The 19,876-nt window shown below is 44.1% G+C and overlaps 1 protein-coding gene across 1 annotated transcript in view; it reads right to left on the reverse strand.

The window, feature by feature from the left end:
- Positions 1-19,876, reverse strand: part of LOC115357272 (Golgi apparatus protein 1-like) — a 33,563-nt gene that overhangs the window by 7,104 nt on the left and 6,583 nt on the right. Inside the window, exons 5-22 of the mRNA XM_030048691.1 lie at positions 15,637-15,708; positions 13,821-14,007; positions 13,056-13,273; positions 12,704-12,825; positions 12,364-12,465; positions 11,994-12,147; positions 11,323-11,460; positions 9,717-9,803; positions 8,081-8,143; positions 7,692-7,805; positions 7,186-7,274; positions 6,939-7,056; positions 6,348-6,440; positions 4,696-4,833; positions 4,192-4,315; positions 3,021-3,163; positions 1,191-1,292; positions 883-990 (exon numbers count right to left, since the gene is read on the reverse strand). Of these exons, the coding sequence (XP_029904551.1) occupies positions 883-990; positions 1,191-1,292; positions 3,021-3,163; positions 4,192-4,315; positions 4,696-4,833; positions 6,348-6,440; positions 6,939-7,056; positions 7,186-7,274; positions 7,692-7,805; positions 8,081-8,143; positions 9,717-9,803; positions 11,323-11,460; positions 11,994-12,147; positions 12,364-12,465; positions 12,704-12,825; positions 13,056-13,273; positions 13,821-14,007; positions 15,637-15,708 (2,172 nt within the window). The remainder of the gene's footprint in view (positions 1-882; positions 991-1,190; positions 1,293-3,020; positions 3,164-4,191; positions 4,316-4,695; positions 4,834-6,347; positions 6,441-6,938; positions 7,057-7,185; positions 7,275-7,691; positions 7,806-8,080; positions 8,144-9,716; positions 9,804-11,322; positions 11,461-11,993; positions 12,148-12,363; positions 12,466-12,703; positions 12,826-13,055; positions 13,274-13,820; positions 14,008-15,636; positions 15,709-19,876) is intronic.

The raw sequence follows: 19,876 nt of genomic DNA on the forward strand, positions 1-19,876 counted from the left end.
TATTATTATTATTATTATTATTATTGTTATTATTATCATTACCACACCATTGTACAGGCACAGGGAAAGAGAATTAAGTAATATTACAAGATAAAGTTGGTAAATAAATATGGTAAAGAAATCACATTGCAATAAATGTTATAGAAACTCTGATATGATTCCCGATTTGGGTAGAAATGATAATTTTTGCATTTCTGCATGCATTCACACTGGAAAAGCTGAGGCTGAAAGTGTGAAACCAACATGTTGTTTTACATCTGGAGAACTCAAGGTGTTTCTGACGCAACACAGCAAACAACAACAACAACAACAACAACAACAACAGATATGTGAAACGTGCTGCCTTTAACCAGAGACTGTAGCTTTTGCGATCTGATGTTGCCATATTGAGATTTCAACAGCACTTTGATTAACTGTTCAGCCCTAAACTGTACAATAATAAAGTCATATTACTAAACAAATTATTGTAACCTGAGAATAAAATGGAAGCATCATAATCTGCCAATCTGTCTGCAGGCCAACAATCAGGATTGTAATTTTGATTTACAGAAATGCAAACCACCCCACCTCTCTGGCTGAAATCCCTGCTGACAGGTTTGCATTTTCATGTAAGTTTTACTGGATTTAAAATCACAGTCAGCTGCGGCTTTTCAATGAAAATGAAAATTTTGACCAAAAAAAAAAAAATCCTACTAAAATGGTGAATCATTGCAATCACGATATCTGTCATTCTCTTGTCAGAGAGGTGCTGAGTCTGTGCTGCTGTTTCTAAAACTGTCACTTTCCAGTTTACTACAAATAAATACTGTTCCTGAACACCTGTGTGTGTGTGTGTGTGTGTGTGTGTGTGTGTGTGTGTGTGTGTGTGTGTGTGTGCTGTACCTTCTTACAGGTGTCCTGTTTGATCTTCAGCAGGTTGTACTTCAGACACTCCTGCACCTGCCCAGACTGCTCCTGAGCCGCCGCCTCCTCTGCACACAACCTGGAGATCTGCAGGAGGAGGGGGAGGAGGGAGGGGGAGAGGAGGGGGGGTGTGGGGGAATTTGTCTATTTGTCAACAGGATATTTCTTATATCGTATTTTTACTGAAACTATTTGAACTTAATTTTTCTGTCAATTATTTTGCTGTCAACACACACACGGTGTGTGTGTGTGTGTGTGTGTGTGTGTGTGTGTGTGCGTGCGTGCACCTCCTCAGTGCAGTGGACCTGCAGCTGGGGGTCCAGTCTGTAGTCGAGTGCTGACTCCAGCAGGATGACTCTGATCTGGTCCTCACAGTCTGGAGACAAACGCTGCAGGAACACAACACCTTATTACATCACTTCCTGTCACCTTATTTAAGGGCGCACATTTAGGGGGGGTCAGGGGGGACAAGTCCCCCCCAATATTTATAAAAGATAGATAGATATTTATACAATTTATAATAGATATTTATAAAAATAAGATTTTCCTAGTAAACTGATGCATAAAAATGGTAAATGGGTGCATAAAAATCCACCAGAATGTAGGAAATTAAATGTAAAATGCTCAAAATTTCCAGGGGGAGGACCCCCTGACCCCCCACTAAATGTGTCCCCCCCAATGTCTAAGGAAAATGTGCGCCGTTGACCTTATTACATCACTTCCTGTCACCTTATTACATCACTTCCTGTCACTTTATTACAGCACTTTATTACAAACTAAAAGCAAAAACAAGGTGTGAAAAAAAATTATTTTAACTGAGACGAAAATAAAAGTCAGAGTGTGTGTGCAGTGTGTTCAGTGCAGCCAGAGTGTGTGTGCAGTGTGTTTAGTACAGCCAGAGTGTGTGTGCAGTGTGTTCAGTACAGTCAGAGTGTGTGTGCAGTGTGTTTAGTGCAGTCAGAGTGTGTGTGCAGTGTGTTTAGTACAGTCAGAGTGTGTGTGCAGTGTGCGCTGAGCAGAGTTTGCGATGGTGCAGCACTGCCCTGCCTCCACCAGGCGGTGCAGGTCCAGCTCACCAGCCAAACCACAGACTGTGTGAATGGCTGCCCTCTGGCAAACACCTCCACTCCACCAAAGCCAGGACTGAGGGGCTGAGGAGGAGCTTCTTCCCTCAGGCCACACGGATCATCAACACTTAATAACACTAAAACAAACATTCACATCACACATCCTGCAGCCAGCTCTGCACCTTACCACCCACCTGCTCTGCACCTTACCACCCACCTGCTCTGCACCTTACCACCCACCTGCTCTGCACCTTACCACCCACCTGCTAAGCACCTTACCACCCACCTGCTCAGCACCTTACCACCCACCTGCTCTGCACCTTATCACTCACCTGCTCTGCACCTTACCACCCACCTGCTCTGCACCTTATCACCCACCTGCTCAGCACCTTACCACCCACCTGCTCTGCACCTTACCACCCACCTGCTCTGCACCTTACCACCCACCTGCTCAGCACCTTACCACCCACCTGCTGTGTGATATGCACAGGCCCCTGCACACTACGACTGTCATTACTGTTACTACTTGTACTTTATTTTTTTTACGCTGTACATACTGGCCCTGTGAATATACCATTCATTTCTTATTTATTATAATACATTTTAAGGTTTATTTTTTTTAACTTTCCTCCCTGTAGAAGTATATTATAACTTTTTTCTATTTTACTCACATAGTGCTAGAGTAGTTGCAACCTCATTTCACTGCTGCTGTGCATGTTCAGTCATGCGTGTGACGAATAAACCTCTTGAATCTTGAATCTTACTGAGACTGAGACGAGGACACGACTGGGAGTCTCTGCCTTCTCTGCCAGATTAGAATAAAACCACTGACTCCCACTGACACTGACAGAAAGAACAACTCAGCTGGGACCAGAGAACCCAGTCTGGAGACTCAACTGGGACCAGAGAACCCAGTCTGGAGACTCAACTGGGACCAGAGAACCCAGTCTGGAGACTCAACTGGGACCAGAGAACCCAGTCTGGAGACTCAACTGGGACCAGAGCACCCAGTCTGGAGACTGGACTGGAGACGGGCTGCAGTGGCCTCACCTGGTCGGTGTACTTGAGCTTGAGGCAGGCGACGACCTGGCCCTCCAGCTCGCTGTCCTCGCTCGCCTGGTTCAGGACGGCCTGGCAGAACTTGGGGATGTCGGCGTGGCAGGCCTTCCTCAGCACCGGGTTCAGCCTGTAGTCTGACGGAGGTTCAGCACAGACAGGAGGTCAGGCAGAGCCCGGCGGGACGTGGGCGTGGCCTCGACACGCCGAGTCACATGACACCCCACCCGACCCCGCTGCAAAAAACTGACGTGGGCGTGGCTTAAATAAATACATAATGATAATACTAGGACTTCAACCACCAATAGTAATGATAATAAAAATAATGACAGTAATAGTAATGATGTATTTGTACTGTGTGTTTGTTGCCGGAGGACAGGCGGTAATATTCTGAGAAATTAAAGTTGTAAATTTAGGAGAAAAAATTCTCATAAAATTATTTTTCTCCCACTTATCTTTCTTATACTCTTATACCTCTAATGGAAGCACATTCACTTTGCTGCCAGAAATAATGACAACATTGTGATTCTGAGCTCAAACCACCAGGATCTCCTGAAGAATTTAACTAACTCTAATTTAACTTTTTTTTTTTCATTTTTGAGGTTTTTTTTTTAGTCATAAATGGTTTTGTTCTCATAAATTTGTGAGTTCTTTTCTCATAAATTTGTGAGTTTTTTCTATTATATTATTATATTAATATCTATTTTTATACACTATACTACAGAAAATACAGTAGATAAACTCAGATCAGTGCGTGTACCAGTGGCGGTGCACAGGAGCCATCCTAAAAACCTCGGAGTTTCATACAGACACAGGCATCACACACACACACACACACACACACACACACACACACACACACACCATATTACAGTAACGTAACGATCCACCTGTACTGCTCTTTAGGAAATCCAGCTCGGTCCGTGGTGGCAGCTGGTCGGAGAAGTTTGGGAAGCTCACACTTTGAAAAATAAATCAAATAAATAAATAAAATCATAAATTAACACGAGAAAGGAATTCAGCGACACACCTTCCTGAGCCCGGGACAAAGCTCTCGAGGCATTATGCTAATCTGCTGGGAAGTCATGTGACTTTTTGTGGTAGGCCCCGCCCCCTGCCACGCCCAGCCAGGTGGTCCCGGGACGTGACACCTGTGACAGCCCACCTGTGTTCTGGGTGATCTGCCTCTTGGTGATCATCTGTTTACATTTGGGATCCATCAGCTCACTGTTCTTGTTCTGTTTCAGACACTGGAGAACGTTCCGGGTGTCGGCCTCGGTGCAGAACCTCTGCACACACACACACACACACACACACACACACAGACCAAACCAAGTATCACAACATGGATATTGTTATGATGATGTTTGATGTCATCAGGTAACCCCGCCCTGTAGATCAGTGACTATAACAACAACAACAACAATAACAACAATAATAATAATAGTTCATGATGATATGGATACGATGACTAGACAGGTTCTCTGTATGCAGCGCTGGGACTTCTGATCAGTAATTACCGATTCATGAGTTATAGCTCAATATTACTGTGATGTGCTGACTTTCACTTTATCTGAGTAGTTTTATTTTATTTTTACTTCAGTATGAATTCTTATTATGTTTTAACATCAACACACACACACACACACACACCCACACACCCACACACCTTTATCATCTGCTTGCAGACTCTCATCAGCTGGTAGTCGAGCTCCGGGTCGCTCATCTCCTCCTCCTGAAGCCGGAAAATCTTCTGACGACAGCGAACACTGAGCAACTTCTTCTGCTCCTTCAGACACTCTATCATCTGGAGAGAGGGGTGGGGTGGAGGAAGAGGAGGAGGAGGAGGAGGAGGGGGCGGTTTCTGTTTCTACTGTTTCTAATGCTTCTCTTTCAAATATTTCTCTCTCTGTCTCTAATATTTCTCATGTTTCTGAGTCTAATGTTTCTAATATTTGGATTATCTTTAGTATTTCTAATGTTTCTAATGTTTGGATTATTTCTAGCATTTCTAGTGTTTCTAATGTTTGGATTATTTCTAGTATTTGTAATGTTTGTAATGTTTGTATTATTTCTAATGTTTGGGTTATTTATTACCAGTGTTTCTAATGTTCGTATTATTTCTAGTATTTCTAATGTTTCTAATGTTTGTATTATTTCTATTATTTCCAAAATTTTGGGTTATTTCTAGTATTTCTAATGTTTGGATTATTTCTAGTATTTCTAGTGTTTCTAATGTTTGGATTATTTCTAGTATTTCTAATGTTTAGATTATTTGTAGTATTTCTAGTGTTTCTAATGTTTGGATTAGCTCTAGTATTTCTAATGTCTCTAATGTTTGGATTATTTCTAATATTTCTAATGTTTGGGTTATTTCTAGTATTTCTAATGTTTCTAAAGTTTGGATTATTTCTAGTATTTCTAATGTTTGGATGATTTCTAGTATTTCTAGTGGTTCTACCGTTTGGATTATTTCTAGTATTTCTAATGTTTGGATTATTTCTAGTATTTCTAATGTTTGGATTATTTCTAGTATTTCTAGTGTTTCTAATGTTTGGATTATTTCTAGTATTACTAATGTCTCTAATGTTTGGATTATTTCTAGTATTTCTAATGTTTGGATTATTTCTAGTATTACTAGTGTTTCTAATTTTTGGATTATTTCTAGTATTTCTAATGTTTGGATTATTTCTAGTATTACTAGTGTTTCTAATTTTTGGATTATTTCTAGTATTTCTAATGTTTGGATTATTTCTAGTATTTCTAATGTTTCTAATGTTTGAATTATTTCTAATGTTTCTAATGTTTGGATTATTTCTAGTATTTCTAATGTTTGGAGTATTTCTTGTATTTCAAATGTTTCTAATGTTTGGATTATTTCCAGTATTTCTAGTGTTTGGGTTATTTCTAGTATTTCTAATGTTTCTAAAGTTTGGATTATTTCTAGTATTTCTAATGTTTATATTATTTCTAGTATTTCTAATGTCTCTAATATTTGGATTATTTCTAGTATTTCTAATGCTTGGATTATTTCTATTATTTCTAGTGTTTCTAATTTTTGGATTATTTCTATTATTTCTAATGTTTGGATTATTTGTAGTATTTCTCGTATTTCTAATCTTTGGATTATTTGTAGTATTTCTAGTGTTTCTAATGTTTGAATTATTTCTAATATTTCTAGTGTTTCTAATGTTTGAATTATTTCTAGTATTTCTAATGTTTCTAATGTTCGAATTATTTCTAATGTTTCTAATGTTTGGATTATTTCTAGTATTTCTAGTGTTTCTAGTGTTTCTGTTTGTGCTGTTTGGATTGTCTCACCTGAGCATTCCCAAAAGCCACGCTGGAACACAGACGACTGATGTCGGACTTACAGGAATCATACAGATCCGGTTCTAACCGGATGTCCTCTGACTGAGAGGAGACAAGGAGACAAGGAGAGGAGGGAGGAGACCAGGAGAGGAGAGAGGAGACAAGGAGAGGAGGGAGGAGACCGGGAGAGGAGAGAGGAGACAAGGAGACAAGGAGACAAGGAGAGGAGAGAGGAGACAAGGAGACCAGGAGAGGTGACAAGTAGAGAAGGAGAGGAGACAAGGAGAGGAGACAAGGAGACCAGGAAAGGAGAGAGGAGACAAGGAGACGAAAGAGGAGACAAGGATACCAGGAGAGGAGACAAGGAGACAAGGATACCAGGAGAGGAGACAAGGAGACCAGGAGAGGAGAGAGGAGAGAGGATACAAGGAGGAGAATGACCAGATTATAGTGTGAACAGTGAACAGAGTGTGTGTGTTTGTGTCTGTGTGTGTATGTGTGTCTGTCTGTATGTGTGTGTGTGTGTGTGTGTGTGTGCGTGCGTGTGTGTGTATGTGTGTGTGTGTGTGTGCGTGTGTGTCTGTATGTGTGTGTGTGTACCATCTCCAGCTCCTCCACTCTCAGCTGTTTGCGACACTTGAGTGAGACTCTCTGCTCTCGAGCTTCCTGCAGCGTGTCGTTCCTCACAGCCGAGCTGAGACACAGCACCACGTCCACCCTGTCAAAACACACAACTTTATTAACAACACACTTTATTAACAACACCCTGTCAAAACACACAACTTTATTAACAACACACTTTATTAACAACACCCTGTCAAACACACAGAACAACACACTGACTTACTTCTTCTTGATGTTTGGGCAGAGCCGCAGAACATCCTCCTTACACGCCATCTTGAACTTATAGGAGAACCTGAAGTCCTTCATCTGAACCTGAACACACCATCAACACAGAGAGAGAGAGAAAGACAGAGAGAGAGAGAGAGAGAGAGAGAGAGAGAGAAAGAGAAGAGAGAGAGAGAGAGAGAGAGAGACACAGAGAGAGAGAGAGAGAGAGAGAGAAAGAGAGAGAGAGATCTTGATTTTAAGATTTTACACTGAGGGAACTCCAGTTAAATAAGAATTCTACTGAAACTGGAGACAGACAGACAGACAGACAGACAGGTGTAAAGACAGACAGGTAGATAGTTAGATGGATAGATAATCTTTATTGTCATTGCCCAGTCATACAGAATACAATAGTGCAACGAGATTGGAGGGGTAAAGACGGACAGACAGACAGGTGTGAGGACAGACAGGTGTGAAGACAGACAGGTGTGAAGACAGACAGGTATATCAGTGATAACTGACCAGCTGGAAGTGTGTGACTCCCACTGAACACTTCTCGTTCATCTCCTTCTGGTGTTTGTTCTGGACCAAACACTCCATCAGATCACCTGTGTCCACCTGGTTATCTGCTACATCCTGCACACACACACACACACACACACACACACACACATACAGTAAAGAGGCCAGACAAATTAAAAAACAGACCAAATAATAAAAGTGTAAATAGAAGCATAAGGAGGGACGCAGAGGGACAAACTCGGCTCAGCTGATCCTGACCGGGACACGACGAGGCCGACACTGGACCGTCCTGCTTTCAGACTGCATGGAACATGTTAGTATTTGTGTGTGTGTGTGTGTGTGTGTGTGTGTGTGTGTGTGTGTGTGTGTGTGTGTGTGTGTGCACTCACATGGCAGTGGGCCTGGATAACGGGCTCACAGGCTCTTATGAGCAGAGCTTCGATCTGGATGTCCTGTCAGGAAACAGCAGCACACACTGGTGTTAGCATTAGCATTAGCTCATTATGTACTATCTAACTGATACACACTCACTGGGCATTTCTTATGCAAACATACAGTATTTAGTGATGACATACACAGATTTGTAAGAAATGAAATATTTCTGTCTAACAATGAATGAAACACAGAAAACAGCTCCATTTCCATCCAAGGCCAAACCTCCCTGAATAAAAGACGGTCCTGCAGTGATCCATGATGAATTAATGATGGTTCATTAATTGTTGCGGCCCTTGGACACAGCTGAATTTTGCTGAGTGGCCCCTGAGCCGTCTGAAGGTGAGTGGCCCTGGCCTATGCATTATTGCCCTCTTGTGGTTAGTGATAGAAATGAATTGTCCATAGACTGAAAGTCAATAATTAGCTAGAATTCCAGCTGCTGTGCAGCAATGGGCCGGGTAGTTTTAGGTAATTCAGAGCAACAAGTGGAGAACAGGAAGATGAAAAGAAAGGTGGCATTCTAATGTGCATTTTGTATCAGCTGAGGCTTGAACTCTCAGTTTCTGACATGAAGGACAACACTCTATCTCACTGAGCTAACTGACAAGTGTCAGTTCATGTGAGGCTTCACAAACTGACTAAGCCAGTCACATGACAGCAGCCGCCTTTGCATGGAAAGGCAGATTTCAAACCACTGTCGAAAAAAAATCAGTCATCAAGACAAAAATCTGAAAATACACATCTTGCATCTGGACAGCAGGGAGATGTTGGTCATTTGTTTTTAACAATGATTGATTTGTTCCAAAAGTGAAAAACTGATGTTTAAGTGTAAAGTGCACAAAGGTTTGGGGCTACATTTTGATGAAAGTTGCAAAGCTGTAGCACATATGGTTGATTTATTAAAAATTTTCAAAGTATTGAAATTAAGAGGCTTGATGTAGCGCCACCATCAGGACGACTGGCTTGTGTTTGCAGCTGAGGTAATCTGGCATGGGACTGGACCTTTGTGCAAAGTTTGGTGAGTTTTCGTGCATGGGAAGTAGGACTTCCTCGGAAGAGAGAAAGAAGAAGAGGAACACGCAGGAATACAAGAGGGAGCCGGCCCCTAATAATATTTTTATTATATGATAGTGGCTGGCCGCATAAAAATGACGCACGGGGCCACATGGGGCCCCCGGGCCACGGGTTGAGTAGCCCTGCCCTAAACCCTAAAGACTAACCCCTTACCCTAACCTAAATCATTTCCATCCAAAATAAACTCAGAGTCCATACAAGAACCAGAACCGACAGAACAAGAGAACCTACAGGACAAGAGAACCAACAGAACAAGAGAACCAACAGAACAAGAGAACCAACAGGACAAGAGAACCAACAGAACAAGAGAACCAACAGGACAAGAGAACCAACAGAACAAGAGAACCAACAGAACAAGAGAACCAACAGGACAAGAGAACCAACAGGACAAGAGAACCAACAGGACAAGAGAACCAACAGGACAAGAGAACCAACAGAACAAGAGAACCAACAGAACAAGAGAACCAACAGAACAAGAGAACCAACAGAAGCACTCAGAACCAGGGAGTGACTGACCTCAGACTCCAGCTCTGTCAGGTTTCCCACGACATCCCTGCAGCTCGACACCAGATCCTCCAAATGATCCTGAAGACACTCCAGCTCCTGCATTCACACACACACACACACACACACACACACAAACACACACACACACACACACACACACACACACACACACACACACACTGGTTTCCATTCATTCCACTACGATATGAACATGAACTTTCAGAGCCTTCACACTTTCTTCACTCCAGAATAAAGTCCTCCACATGAGTTTTCCTAAAAGCAGCAGCTCTGTTGGCTTTTCAGGACTTTTCTCTTCAGGAATAATGTTGGTGCTGAAGTGGCTGACATCATGAGAGGACTGACAGGTGAAGTGAGAGGCCTGTTGGATCAGGCTGACGTCCTGTCAGGCTGCTTTTCGTCCTGTCAGGCTGTGTGCTGCATCCGTCAGGACAAACTGGACAGAACAAACTGGACAGGACTGTGCCAACAGTTCATTTGTGTTCCCGCCTGGCCTGGGCGTGTTGGGCTCTTCCAAAATAAGAGCCAGGCAAGGAACACCAATCTGTTTGTATTTAGGTGTCAAACATTTATTATATTCATATTTCTGTACGATGTTGTTGATGTACAGTGTGATGCACCGTTGCACTAAAGACGGGAACTCCCTGGCATCTGATCTCAGATCTGAGCTCAGTCCGTCAGTCAGCTCCTTGATAAGCAGCACAAGCAGCAGTTTGTACTTGTAGTACTTTTAAATGTAGTTGTAGTATTAAGTGTAGCAGTAGATTTAGTTGTAGACGTAACTGTAGCAATAAGTGTAGTTATAGTTTTAGTTGTACTTGTATGTGTAGTTAGTAGTATCAGTAGTATCAGTACTGCAGTAGTAGCAGTAGTATCAATACTGCAGTAGTATCAGTAGTATCAATACTGCAGTAGTATAAGTGGTGCAGTAGTATCAGTACTGCAGTAGTATAAGCGGTATCAGTATTGCAGTAGTATCAGTACTGTAAGTAATATGAGCAGTATCAGCAATGCAGTAGTATGAGCAGTATCAGTACTGCAGTAGTGTCAGTACTGCAGTAGTATGAGCAGTATCAGTACTGCAGTAGTGTCAGTACTGATACTGCAGTAGTGTCAGTACTGCAGTAGTATGAGCAGTATCAGTACTGCAGTCGTGTAAGTACTGCACAAGTTTCAGTAGTGCAGTAGTATCAGTACTGAAGTCGTGTCAGTACTGATACTGCAGTAGTAGCAGTACTGCAGTAGTGTCAGTACTGCAGAAGTAGCAGTACTGATACTGCAGTAGTGTCAGTACTGATACTACAGTAGTGTCAATACTGCAGTAGTGTCAGTACCTGTCCCGTATCAGTACTGCAGTCGTGTCAGTACTGCAGTAGTGTCAGTACTGCAGTAGTGTCAGTACCTGTCCCATGTCAGTACTGCAGTCGTGTCAGTACTGCAGTCGTGTCAGTACCTGTCCCGTGTCAGTACTGCAGTCGTGTCAGTACTGCAGTAGTGTCAGTACTGCAGTCGTGTCAGTACTGCAGTAGTGTCGGTACTGCAGTACCTGTCCTGTGTCAGTACTGCAGTAGTGTCAGTACTGCAGTAGTGTCAGTACCTGTCCCGTGTCGGTCTTGTCGCTGCACCACTTGCCCAGGTCGGTCATGCAGCGTTTCTGCAGCTCAGGGTCCAGTTTGACGTCCAGCGCCCTCTGGTGGAGGATCCTCTGCACCTCCATCTTACAGTCCCGGGACAGCTGCACACACACACGCACGCACGCACGCACGCACGCACGCACGCACGCACGCACGCACGCACGCACGCACGCACGCACGCACGCACGCACGCACGCACGCACACACACACACACACACACACACATGTGATTCCTGTGTGATGATGTTGGCCCCCATAGCAGCCGTGTCACTGCAGGCAGAGTGTTTTGTCAGACTGGACGTGGCTGGAGAAGATGACCTCTGGTGACCTCTAGGAGAATCCCAGCCTCACACTGACACTCTGAACTGATATCAGCACATCAGGAGGAGAACACGTTCTCCAGGCCTGAGGTTCTCATGTTTTTCCTGAAAACACACTGAGGTGATGAGGCCATGCAGAGCTCCTGATCAGGTGCTGCTTTCTGATTGGTCATCTTCAAATTACCACACAACACCTCAGAGCAGCGTTCAGCTCGAGAGGCCTGAGGGCGTTCACCTCTCACACACTGGACATATCATCACATTAGACACCAGCAGTGTGTGTGTGTGTGTGTGTGTGTGTGTGTGTGCGTACCCGGCGGCCCTGTTCCTCAGTTCGATATGCGTGTCGGTACAAACAGGAGAAAACGGCGCCGGGCGGCATCAGGTCACTGGTGTCGTTCCAGCCGTGTGTGTGGCAGAGCCGGGCGGCGTCGCCCTGACACTTCCTGTACAGCAGGGGGTCCAGCCTGAGGGGGTGGGGGGGGGGGTGGGTGGGGGGGGGGGGGGGGGGGGGGGGGGGGGGTTACGCTCAGATGAACAGAGTCTGTCCACTGTGACATCACCGTGTGTGAGGTCAGAGGTCACACAGCAGCTGCTCAGGTGTAAAACATGCCAGTGTGTGTGTGTGTGTGTGTGTGCGTGTGTGTGTGTGTGTGTGTGTGTGTGTGTATGATCAGACTCACTTCCAGTCTCTGGAGATAAAGTACTGCAGCTCCAGCAGGCGATGTTCACAGTCCTCCGCCATCTTCTCTGTGTACAGGTGCTCCACGAGGCATGACAGGATCCTGCACACACACACACACACACACACACACACACACACACACACACACACACACACACCCAAACACACACACATGCATACACATACATTCAATGTTGAATCAAAATTAAAGGTGAGATTCATTAAATCAAACTGAAGTATTTCTCTAAACACAAACTGCCTGTAATATATGTGTGTGTGTGTGTGTGTGTGTGTGTGTGTGTGTGTGTGCGTGTGTGTCTGAGTGTGTGAGTGCTCACATGGGGTCTCCACTGCGGATGTGTTTGCAGGCGGTCTGGATGACGGACTCGCAGGCTTCGTTCAGCGCTCGGTCGATACGATAGTCGGCTCCAGGATCTGCAGCTTGAACCAGCGCCTGCAGCTGTGGGGGGGTGGGGGGGGGGTGGGGGTAATCAAAATGTGTATTTCAAATCCACATGATCCACCGTGTAAACCAGAGAGCCTCAGAGCTGCTGGAGGGAGCCAGAGCCAGGCTAACAGCTCCCATAGACTTCAAGTCTTTATGCTAAGCTTCTTTATGCTCCAGAGTGTTCCTTTAACTCCCTCCAGCAGTCAGAGACACAGAGCTGCTATCTGAGGCGGATGTCTTACGGCGCTCTGGCAGAGGCTGTCCACCGTGCCGCTGCGCTCGCCGCGGCCGGCCCTCATCAGGCAGTGCAGCGTGCGGCCCTTCCTGTGCAGCCCCGAGCAGTGAGCCTCGATCTCGCCGCGGCAGTGCAGCACGATCTCCGGACTCAGAGAGAAATCCTCCATCAGCATCCGCCGGTAGTCCAGCATCTCGCCCTGACACTCACCGCTGACCGGACGCCCTGCACACACACACACACACACACACAGATATAACACACTGCTCCGTACTGACATCTAGTGGTGAGAGTCATCCAGCAAAATGAGGAGTAGTGTCAGCAAAAAAGCAGAAACACCAAACTTTATGTGAAAATTTCTGCAAAAAAAAGCAACCATTTTTTTCTTAATCCTGGAAAATCTGGATCAGATTTGTGATGTATTAATGCTTGCAAGGCTACAGTCAATATTAAACCCTTTAATGCCACCAAATTACCATGACATTCAGTTTTATTTTTAAATTTTAAATTTCAGTTTAACTGGATTTAAATGCTTGTGACAGTCTGAATGCATCTGACACGAGCATGTAAACCCAAAAACAAAATAGCTCTCGATATAAGGGCCCTTACAGGCAAAATAACAAGGCAGTAATAATAACATTAAGTTAAATAACAAGGTCATGGGCCCACAGGTAACTGTATGGGCTGAGCCCAACTGAGCCCAACCACACACACACCCACACACACACCCACACACACACACACACACACACACACACACAGGCAGACGCACCGCGGTGCACGGCGGCCTCCAGGCAGAGCAGCAGGTAGGAGAGGCGGGCCTCGCGGGCGCGCGGCAGGCTGGCGTCCAGGCTGCAGCGCTGCTTCCTCAGGTCCAGCTTACAGGCTTTAGCCAGAGAGTAACTGACCCGGTAATCCTGAGAGATCAGCTTCTGCCGCGTGGTCAGGGCGTCCCGACACTGCAGGGGCGAGGGGGAAGGTTACTGACTTCATGCTCAGCATGAAACACAGATCCAGATGCAGCCTTCTGTCCACACTCTGCGTTCATCTGGTCTGTATTTGTGCAGGTTTTATGGTGCGACACGGACCGGACGTACCGTCTTCAGTTCAGATCCACCGTGGTTAGTGTAAAAGTTTACAGTTTTCCAGAGGCGGCGAGTCGCACCAGATGCCCGTAATTTGCATAAAGTAGCTTAGACCTCAACTTTATGCAAATGAGGAGATGCAGCTGTGACGCCTCATCTCTCAAGGCAACACAGTACTACCAGAATGCACTGCACAGCTGCCTACATGGGCAGTGAATGGGAGGCATGGAAATGGCAGATCACAGCGACTGCAGCCTCCAAATTCAGCTTCACTCATCAGACCCATAAACAACTCACTTTTACTTTTCAGTGAAACTTATAAAAAGGTCTTTTTGTGGGCATAACCAATTAACTAGTTTTAGATGCTGGTCAGCAAACTAATACTTTTGGGTGTGTGTGTGTGTAGGTCCAGGCAGGTGGGACACAGTCCAACAGAGCAGGGAGGATGGTGCTCTTTGTAACCTGAGACATTTTCTAAATTAATGAGTATGTAGTCATAACTAGAAATATGTAAAATCAAAAAAATCACATTTCCAAAATTTAAACTCCATTATTGAATGAGTGCATTGTATGTTCAGGGACCATCTGCAATACCTACACATGCCACCAGGGGGCGATGAACAACAGCAAATACACTGGAAACTGTTTACAGTGGCCACAGTTACAGTGGCTCTACTTTCAAGAACAATAATAAAGTTAATTTCCTGATTTTGCCTGAGTTTTAATTTTCTTTGAACTGTCTTTTATTGTTTTTATTAGTTTTTATACTATAAATTATTCTTTTTAAAACCCAATGACTTTATGACTTTTTAAATTTATTTTATTATATTTTATTTTATTTTTTGCTGCCTTTGTGAAGCACTTTGAAATGTTGATTTTGAAAAGTGCTCTATAAATAAAGATTATCATTATTATTATTATCATTATCACCATCATAATTCTTAGTAGTACTAATAATAGTAGTAGTAGTAATAGTAATAGTAATATCAGTAGTTTTAATATTATTTTTTATAGTGATCAGCCGCTTAGATGAATCAAAAAACTTGGTACAGGATCATTCCTAAACATATTCTGTTTAAATAATTTGTTTACTGTTCATTTTGGCTGCAATGCAACCAACGCCAAGCTGCTGCTTTGTATTTGTACTTCATACTCCAACAGGTATGAAGGGGCGGGGCTCTATGCTTCAGACAGCAGGTGGGCGGGGTCTGATATGTAATAGAGTGAAATACTGCACATACAGAGAGTTTTACAGTATACTGTACATGCTGTACTGTTTTGTATTTGAACTATACAGTAATTTATATGTATTTTTTAAAGTGTTTGAAACAGCTGCACTGTATTTTGAAACAGATACTAAAATTCAGTACATAGTGAAGCTTTCTGTTTCATTACTTCATGTAATAAATATAAAAATGTCAATTAGCTGGTCCACTGCACGAGCACTAATGAACAAAAACAACAGACCTGACTGTAATAACCATGTGTTTACAGTGAGCGTACCTTCTCTGACATGGCCTCTTCAAACTTGTGGTTGAACAGACATTTGTAGACTTTCCCTTCTCCTGCCTGCATCTGTGGGAAAAATCATAATGGCACCTTGAGCACAGGAACCTGATAGAACCTGATCAGCTGAGAACACAGAGCTGATCAGTATTGATCAGCTTGGAGCAGTGCTGCCGAGAGCTGAGGAAGAAGCTGTGTTCTTCACTCAGCTCAGACATTTTTCTTTCTCAGGACAAAAACAGATGAATGTACTGGGTGATATTCTGCTGAACTAACAGGTCAGTAGAGTCAGTAGAGTTGGTATAGGTCAGCAGAGGTCAGTAGAGTCAGTAGAGTCAGTAGAGTCAGTAGAGGTCAGTAGACTCAGTAGACTCAGTAGAGGTCAGTAGAGTAAGTAGAGTCAGCAGATGTCAGTAGAGGTTAGTAGAGTAAGTAGAGGTCAGTAGAGATCAGTAGAGTCAGTAGAGGTCATTAGACATCAGTAAAGGTCAGTAGACTTCAGTGGAGGTCAATAGAGTAAGTAGAGGTCAGTAGAGTCAGTAGAGTCAGTAGAGGTCAGAAAAGTCAGTAGAGGTCAGTAGAGTCAGTAGAGTCAGTAGAGGTCAGTAGAATCAGTAGAGGTCAGTAGAGTGAGTAGAGTCAGCAGACGTCAGTAGAGGTCAGTATAGGTCAGTAGAGTAAGTAGTGGTCAAAAGAGTCAGTAGAGATCAGTTAAGTCAGTAGAGGTCAGAAGAGTCAGTAGAGGTCAGTATGAGTCAGTAGAGTCAGTAGAGGTCAGAAGAGTCAGTAGAGGTCAGTACAGTCAGTACAGTCAGTAGAGGTCAGTAGAGTCAGTAGAGGTCAGTAGAGTCAGTAAAAGTCAGTACAGTCTGTACAGGTCAGAAGAGTCAGTAGAGGTCCGTAGATTCAGTAGAGGTCAGTACAGTCAGTACAGTCAGTACAGTCAGCAGAGTCAGTAGAGGTCAGTAGAGGTCAGAAGAGTCAGTAGAGGTCTGCAGAGGTCTGTAGAGGTCAGTAGAGTCAGTAGAGGTCAGTAAAGTCAGTAGAGGTCAGTAGAGGTATGTAGAGGTCAGTAGAGTCAGTAGAGGTCAGTAGAGTCAGTAAAGTCAGTAGAGTTAGTAGAGGCCAGTAGAGGTCAGTAGAGTCAGTAGAGGTCAGAAGAGGTCAGTAGAGTCAGTAGAGGTCAGAACAGTCAGTAGAGGTCAGTAGAGGTCAGAAGAGTCAGTAGAGGTCTGCAGAGGTCTGCAGAGGTCAGTAGAGTCAGTAGAGGTCAGTAAAGTCAGTAGAGTTAGTAGAGGTCAGTAGAGGTCAGTAGAGGTCTGTAGAGGTCAGTAAAGTCAGTAGAGGTCAGTAGAGTCAGGAGAGGTCAGTAAAGTCAGTAGAGTTAGTAGAGGCCAGTGGAGGTCTGTAGAGGTCAGTAGAGTCAGGAGAGGTCAGTAGAGTCAGGAGAGGTCAGTAGAGGTCAGTAGAGTCATTAGAGGTCAGTAGAGTCAATAGAGTCAGTAGAGGTCAGTACAGTCAGTAGAATCAGTAGATTCAGTAGAGGTCAGTACAGTCAGTAGAGGTCAGTAGAGTGAGTAGAGTCAGTAGGGGTCAGTAGAGTTAGTGGAGTCAGTAGAGTCAGTAGAGGTCAGTAGAGTCAGTACAGTCAGTAGAGGTTAGTAGAGTCAGTACAGTCAGTAGAGGTTAGTAGAGTCAGAAGAGGTCAGTAGAGTCAGAAGAGATCAATAGAGTCAGGAGAGGTCAATAGAGTCAGTAGAGTCAGTAGAGGTCAGTAGAATCAGTAGAGTTCAGTAGACGTCAGTAGAGTCAGTAGAGTCAGTAAGGGTCAGTAGAGTCAGTAGAGGTCAGTAGAGTCAGTAGAGGTCAGTAGAGTAAGAAGAATCAGTAGAGTCAGTAGAGTTCAGTAAAGTCAGTAGAGGTCAGTAGAGTCAGTAGAGTCAGTAGAGGTCAGTAGAGTCAGTATAGGTCAGTAGAGTCAGTAGAGTCATTAGAGTCAGTAGAGTTCAGTAGAGTCAGTATAGGTCAGTAGAGTCAGTAGAGGTCAGTAGAGTCAGTATAGGTCAGTAGAGTCAGTAGAGGTCAGTAGAGTCAGTAGAGGTCAGTAGAGTCAGAAGAATCAGTAGAGTCAGTAGAGTTCAGTAAAGTCAGTAGAAGTCAGCAGAGTCAGTAGAGTCAGTAGGGGTCAGTAGAGTCAGTAGAGGTCAGTAGAGGTCAGTAGAGTCAGTAGAGGTTAGTAGAGGTCAGAAGAGGTCAGTAGAGTCAGAAGCGTCAGTAGAGTCAGTAGAGGTCAGTAGAGTCAGTAGAGGTCAGTAGAGTCAGTAGAGTCAGTAGAGGTCAGTATAGGTCAGTAGAGTCAGTAGAGTCATTAGAGTCAGTAGAGTTCAGTAGAGTCAGTATAGGTCAGTAGAGTCAGTAGAGTCAGTAGAGGTCAGTAGAGTCAGTAGAGGTCAGTAGAGTCGGTAGAGTCAGTAGAGTCAGTAGAGGTCAGTAGAGTCAGTAGAGGTCAGTAGAGTTCAGTAGAGTCAGTAGAGGTCAGTAGAGTCAGTAGAGGTCAGTAGAGTCAGTAGAGTTCAGTAAAGTCAGTATAGGTCAGTAGAGTCAGTAGGGTCAGTAGAGTCAGTAGAGTTCAGTAGAGTCAGTAGAGTTCAGTAGAGTCAGTAGAGTCAGTAGAGTTAGTAGAGGTCAGTAGAGTCAGTAGAGTCATTAGAGGTCAGTAGAGTCAGTAGAGTTCAGTAAAGTCAGTATAGGTCAGTAGAGTCAGTAGGGTCAGTAGAGTCAGTAGAGTTCAGTAGAGTCAGTAGAGTCAGTAGAGGTCAGTAGAGTCAGTAGAGTTCAGTAGAGTCAGTAGAGTCAGTAGAGGTCAGTAGAGCCATTAGAGTTCTGTAGAGTCAGTATAGGTCAGAAGAGGTCAGTAGAGTCAGTAGAGTTCAGTAGAGTCAGTAGAGGTCAGTAGAGGTCAGTAGAGTCATTAGAGTTCTGTAGAGTCAGTAGAGGTCAGTAGAGGTCAGTAGAGTCAGTAGAGTTCAGTAGAGTCAGTAGAGTCAGTAGAGGTCAGTAGAGTCAGTAGAGTCAGTAGAGTTCAGTAGAGTCAGTAGAGGTCAGTAGAGTTCAGTAGAGTCAGTAGAGTCAGTAGAGTCAGTAGAGGTCAGTAGAGTCAGTATAGGTCAGTAGAGTCAGTAGAGTCATTAGAGTCAGTAGAGTTCAGTAGAGTCAGTATAGGTCAGTAGAGTCAGTAGAGTCAGTAGAGGTCAGTAGAGTCAGTATAGGTCAGTAGAGTCAGTAGAGGTCAGTAGAGTCGGTAGAGTCAGTAGAGTCAGTAGAGGTCAGTAGAGTCAGTAGAGGTCAGTAGAGTTCAGTAGAGTCAGTAGAGGTCAGTAGAGTCAGTAGAGTTCAGTAAAGTCAGTATAGGTCAGTAGAGTCAGTAGGGTCAGTAGAGTCAGTAGAGTTCAGTAGAGTCAGTAGAGTTCAGTAGAGTCAGTAGAGTCAGTAGAGTCAGTAGAGGTCAGTAGAGTCAGTAGAGTCATTAGAGGTCAGTAGAGTCAGTAGAGTCAGTAGAGTTCAGTAAAGTCAGTATAGGTCAGTAGAGTCAGTAGGGTCAGTAGAGTCAGTAGAGTTCAGTAGAGTCAGTAGAGTCAGTAGAGTCAGTAGAGGTCAGTAGAGGTCAGTAGAGTCAGTAGAGTTCAGTAGAGTCAGTAGAGTCAGTAGAGGTCAGTAGAGCCATTAGAGTTCTGTAGAGTCAGTATAGGTCAGTAGAGGTCAGTAGAGTCAGTAGAGTTCAGTAGAGTCAGTAGAGGTCAGTAGAGGTCAGTAGAGGTCAGTAGAGTCATTAGAGTTCTGTAGAGTCAGTAGAGGTCAGTAGAGGTCAGTAGAGTCAGTAGAGTTCAGTAGAGTCAGTAGAGTCAGTAGAGGTCAGTAGAGTCAGTAGAGTCAGTAGAGATCAGTAGAGTCAGTAGAGGTCATTAGACATCAGTAAAGGTCAGTAGACTTCAGTGGAGGTCAATAGAGTAAGTAGAGGTCAGTAGAGTCAGTAGAGTCAGTAGAGGTCAGAAAAGTCAGTAGAGGTCAGTAGAGTCAGTAGAGTCAGTAGAGGTCAGTAGAATCAGTAGAGGTCAGAAGAGTCAGTAGAGGTCAGTACAGTCAGTACAGTCAGTAGAGGTCAGTAGAGTCAGTAGAGGTCAGTAGAGTCAGTAAAAGTCAGTACAGTCTGTACAGGTCAGAAGAGTCAGTAGAGGTC

Source organism: Myripristis murdjan, chromosome 3 (genome assembly GCF_902150065.1).
Source record: "Myripristis murdjan chromosome 3, fMyrMur1.1, whole genome shotgun sequence".
NCBI lineage: Eukaryota > Metazoa > Chordata > Actinopteri > Holocentriformes > Holocentridae > Myripristis > Myripristis murdjan.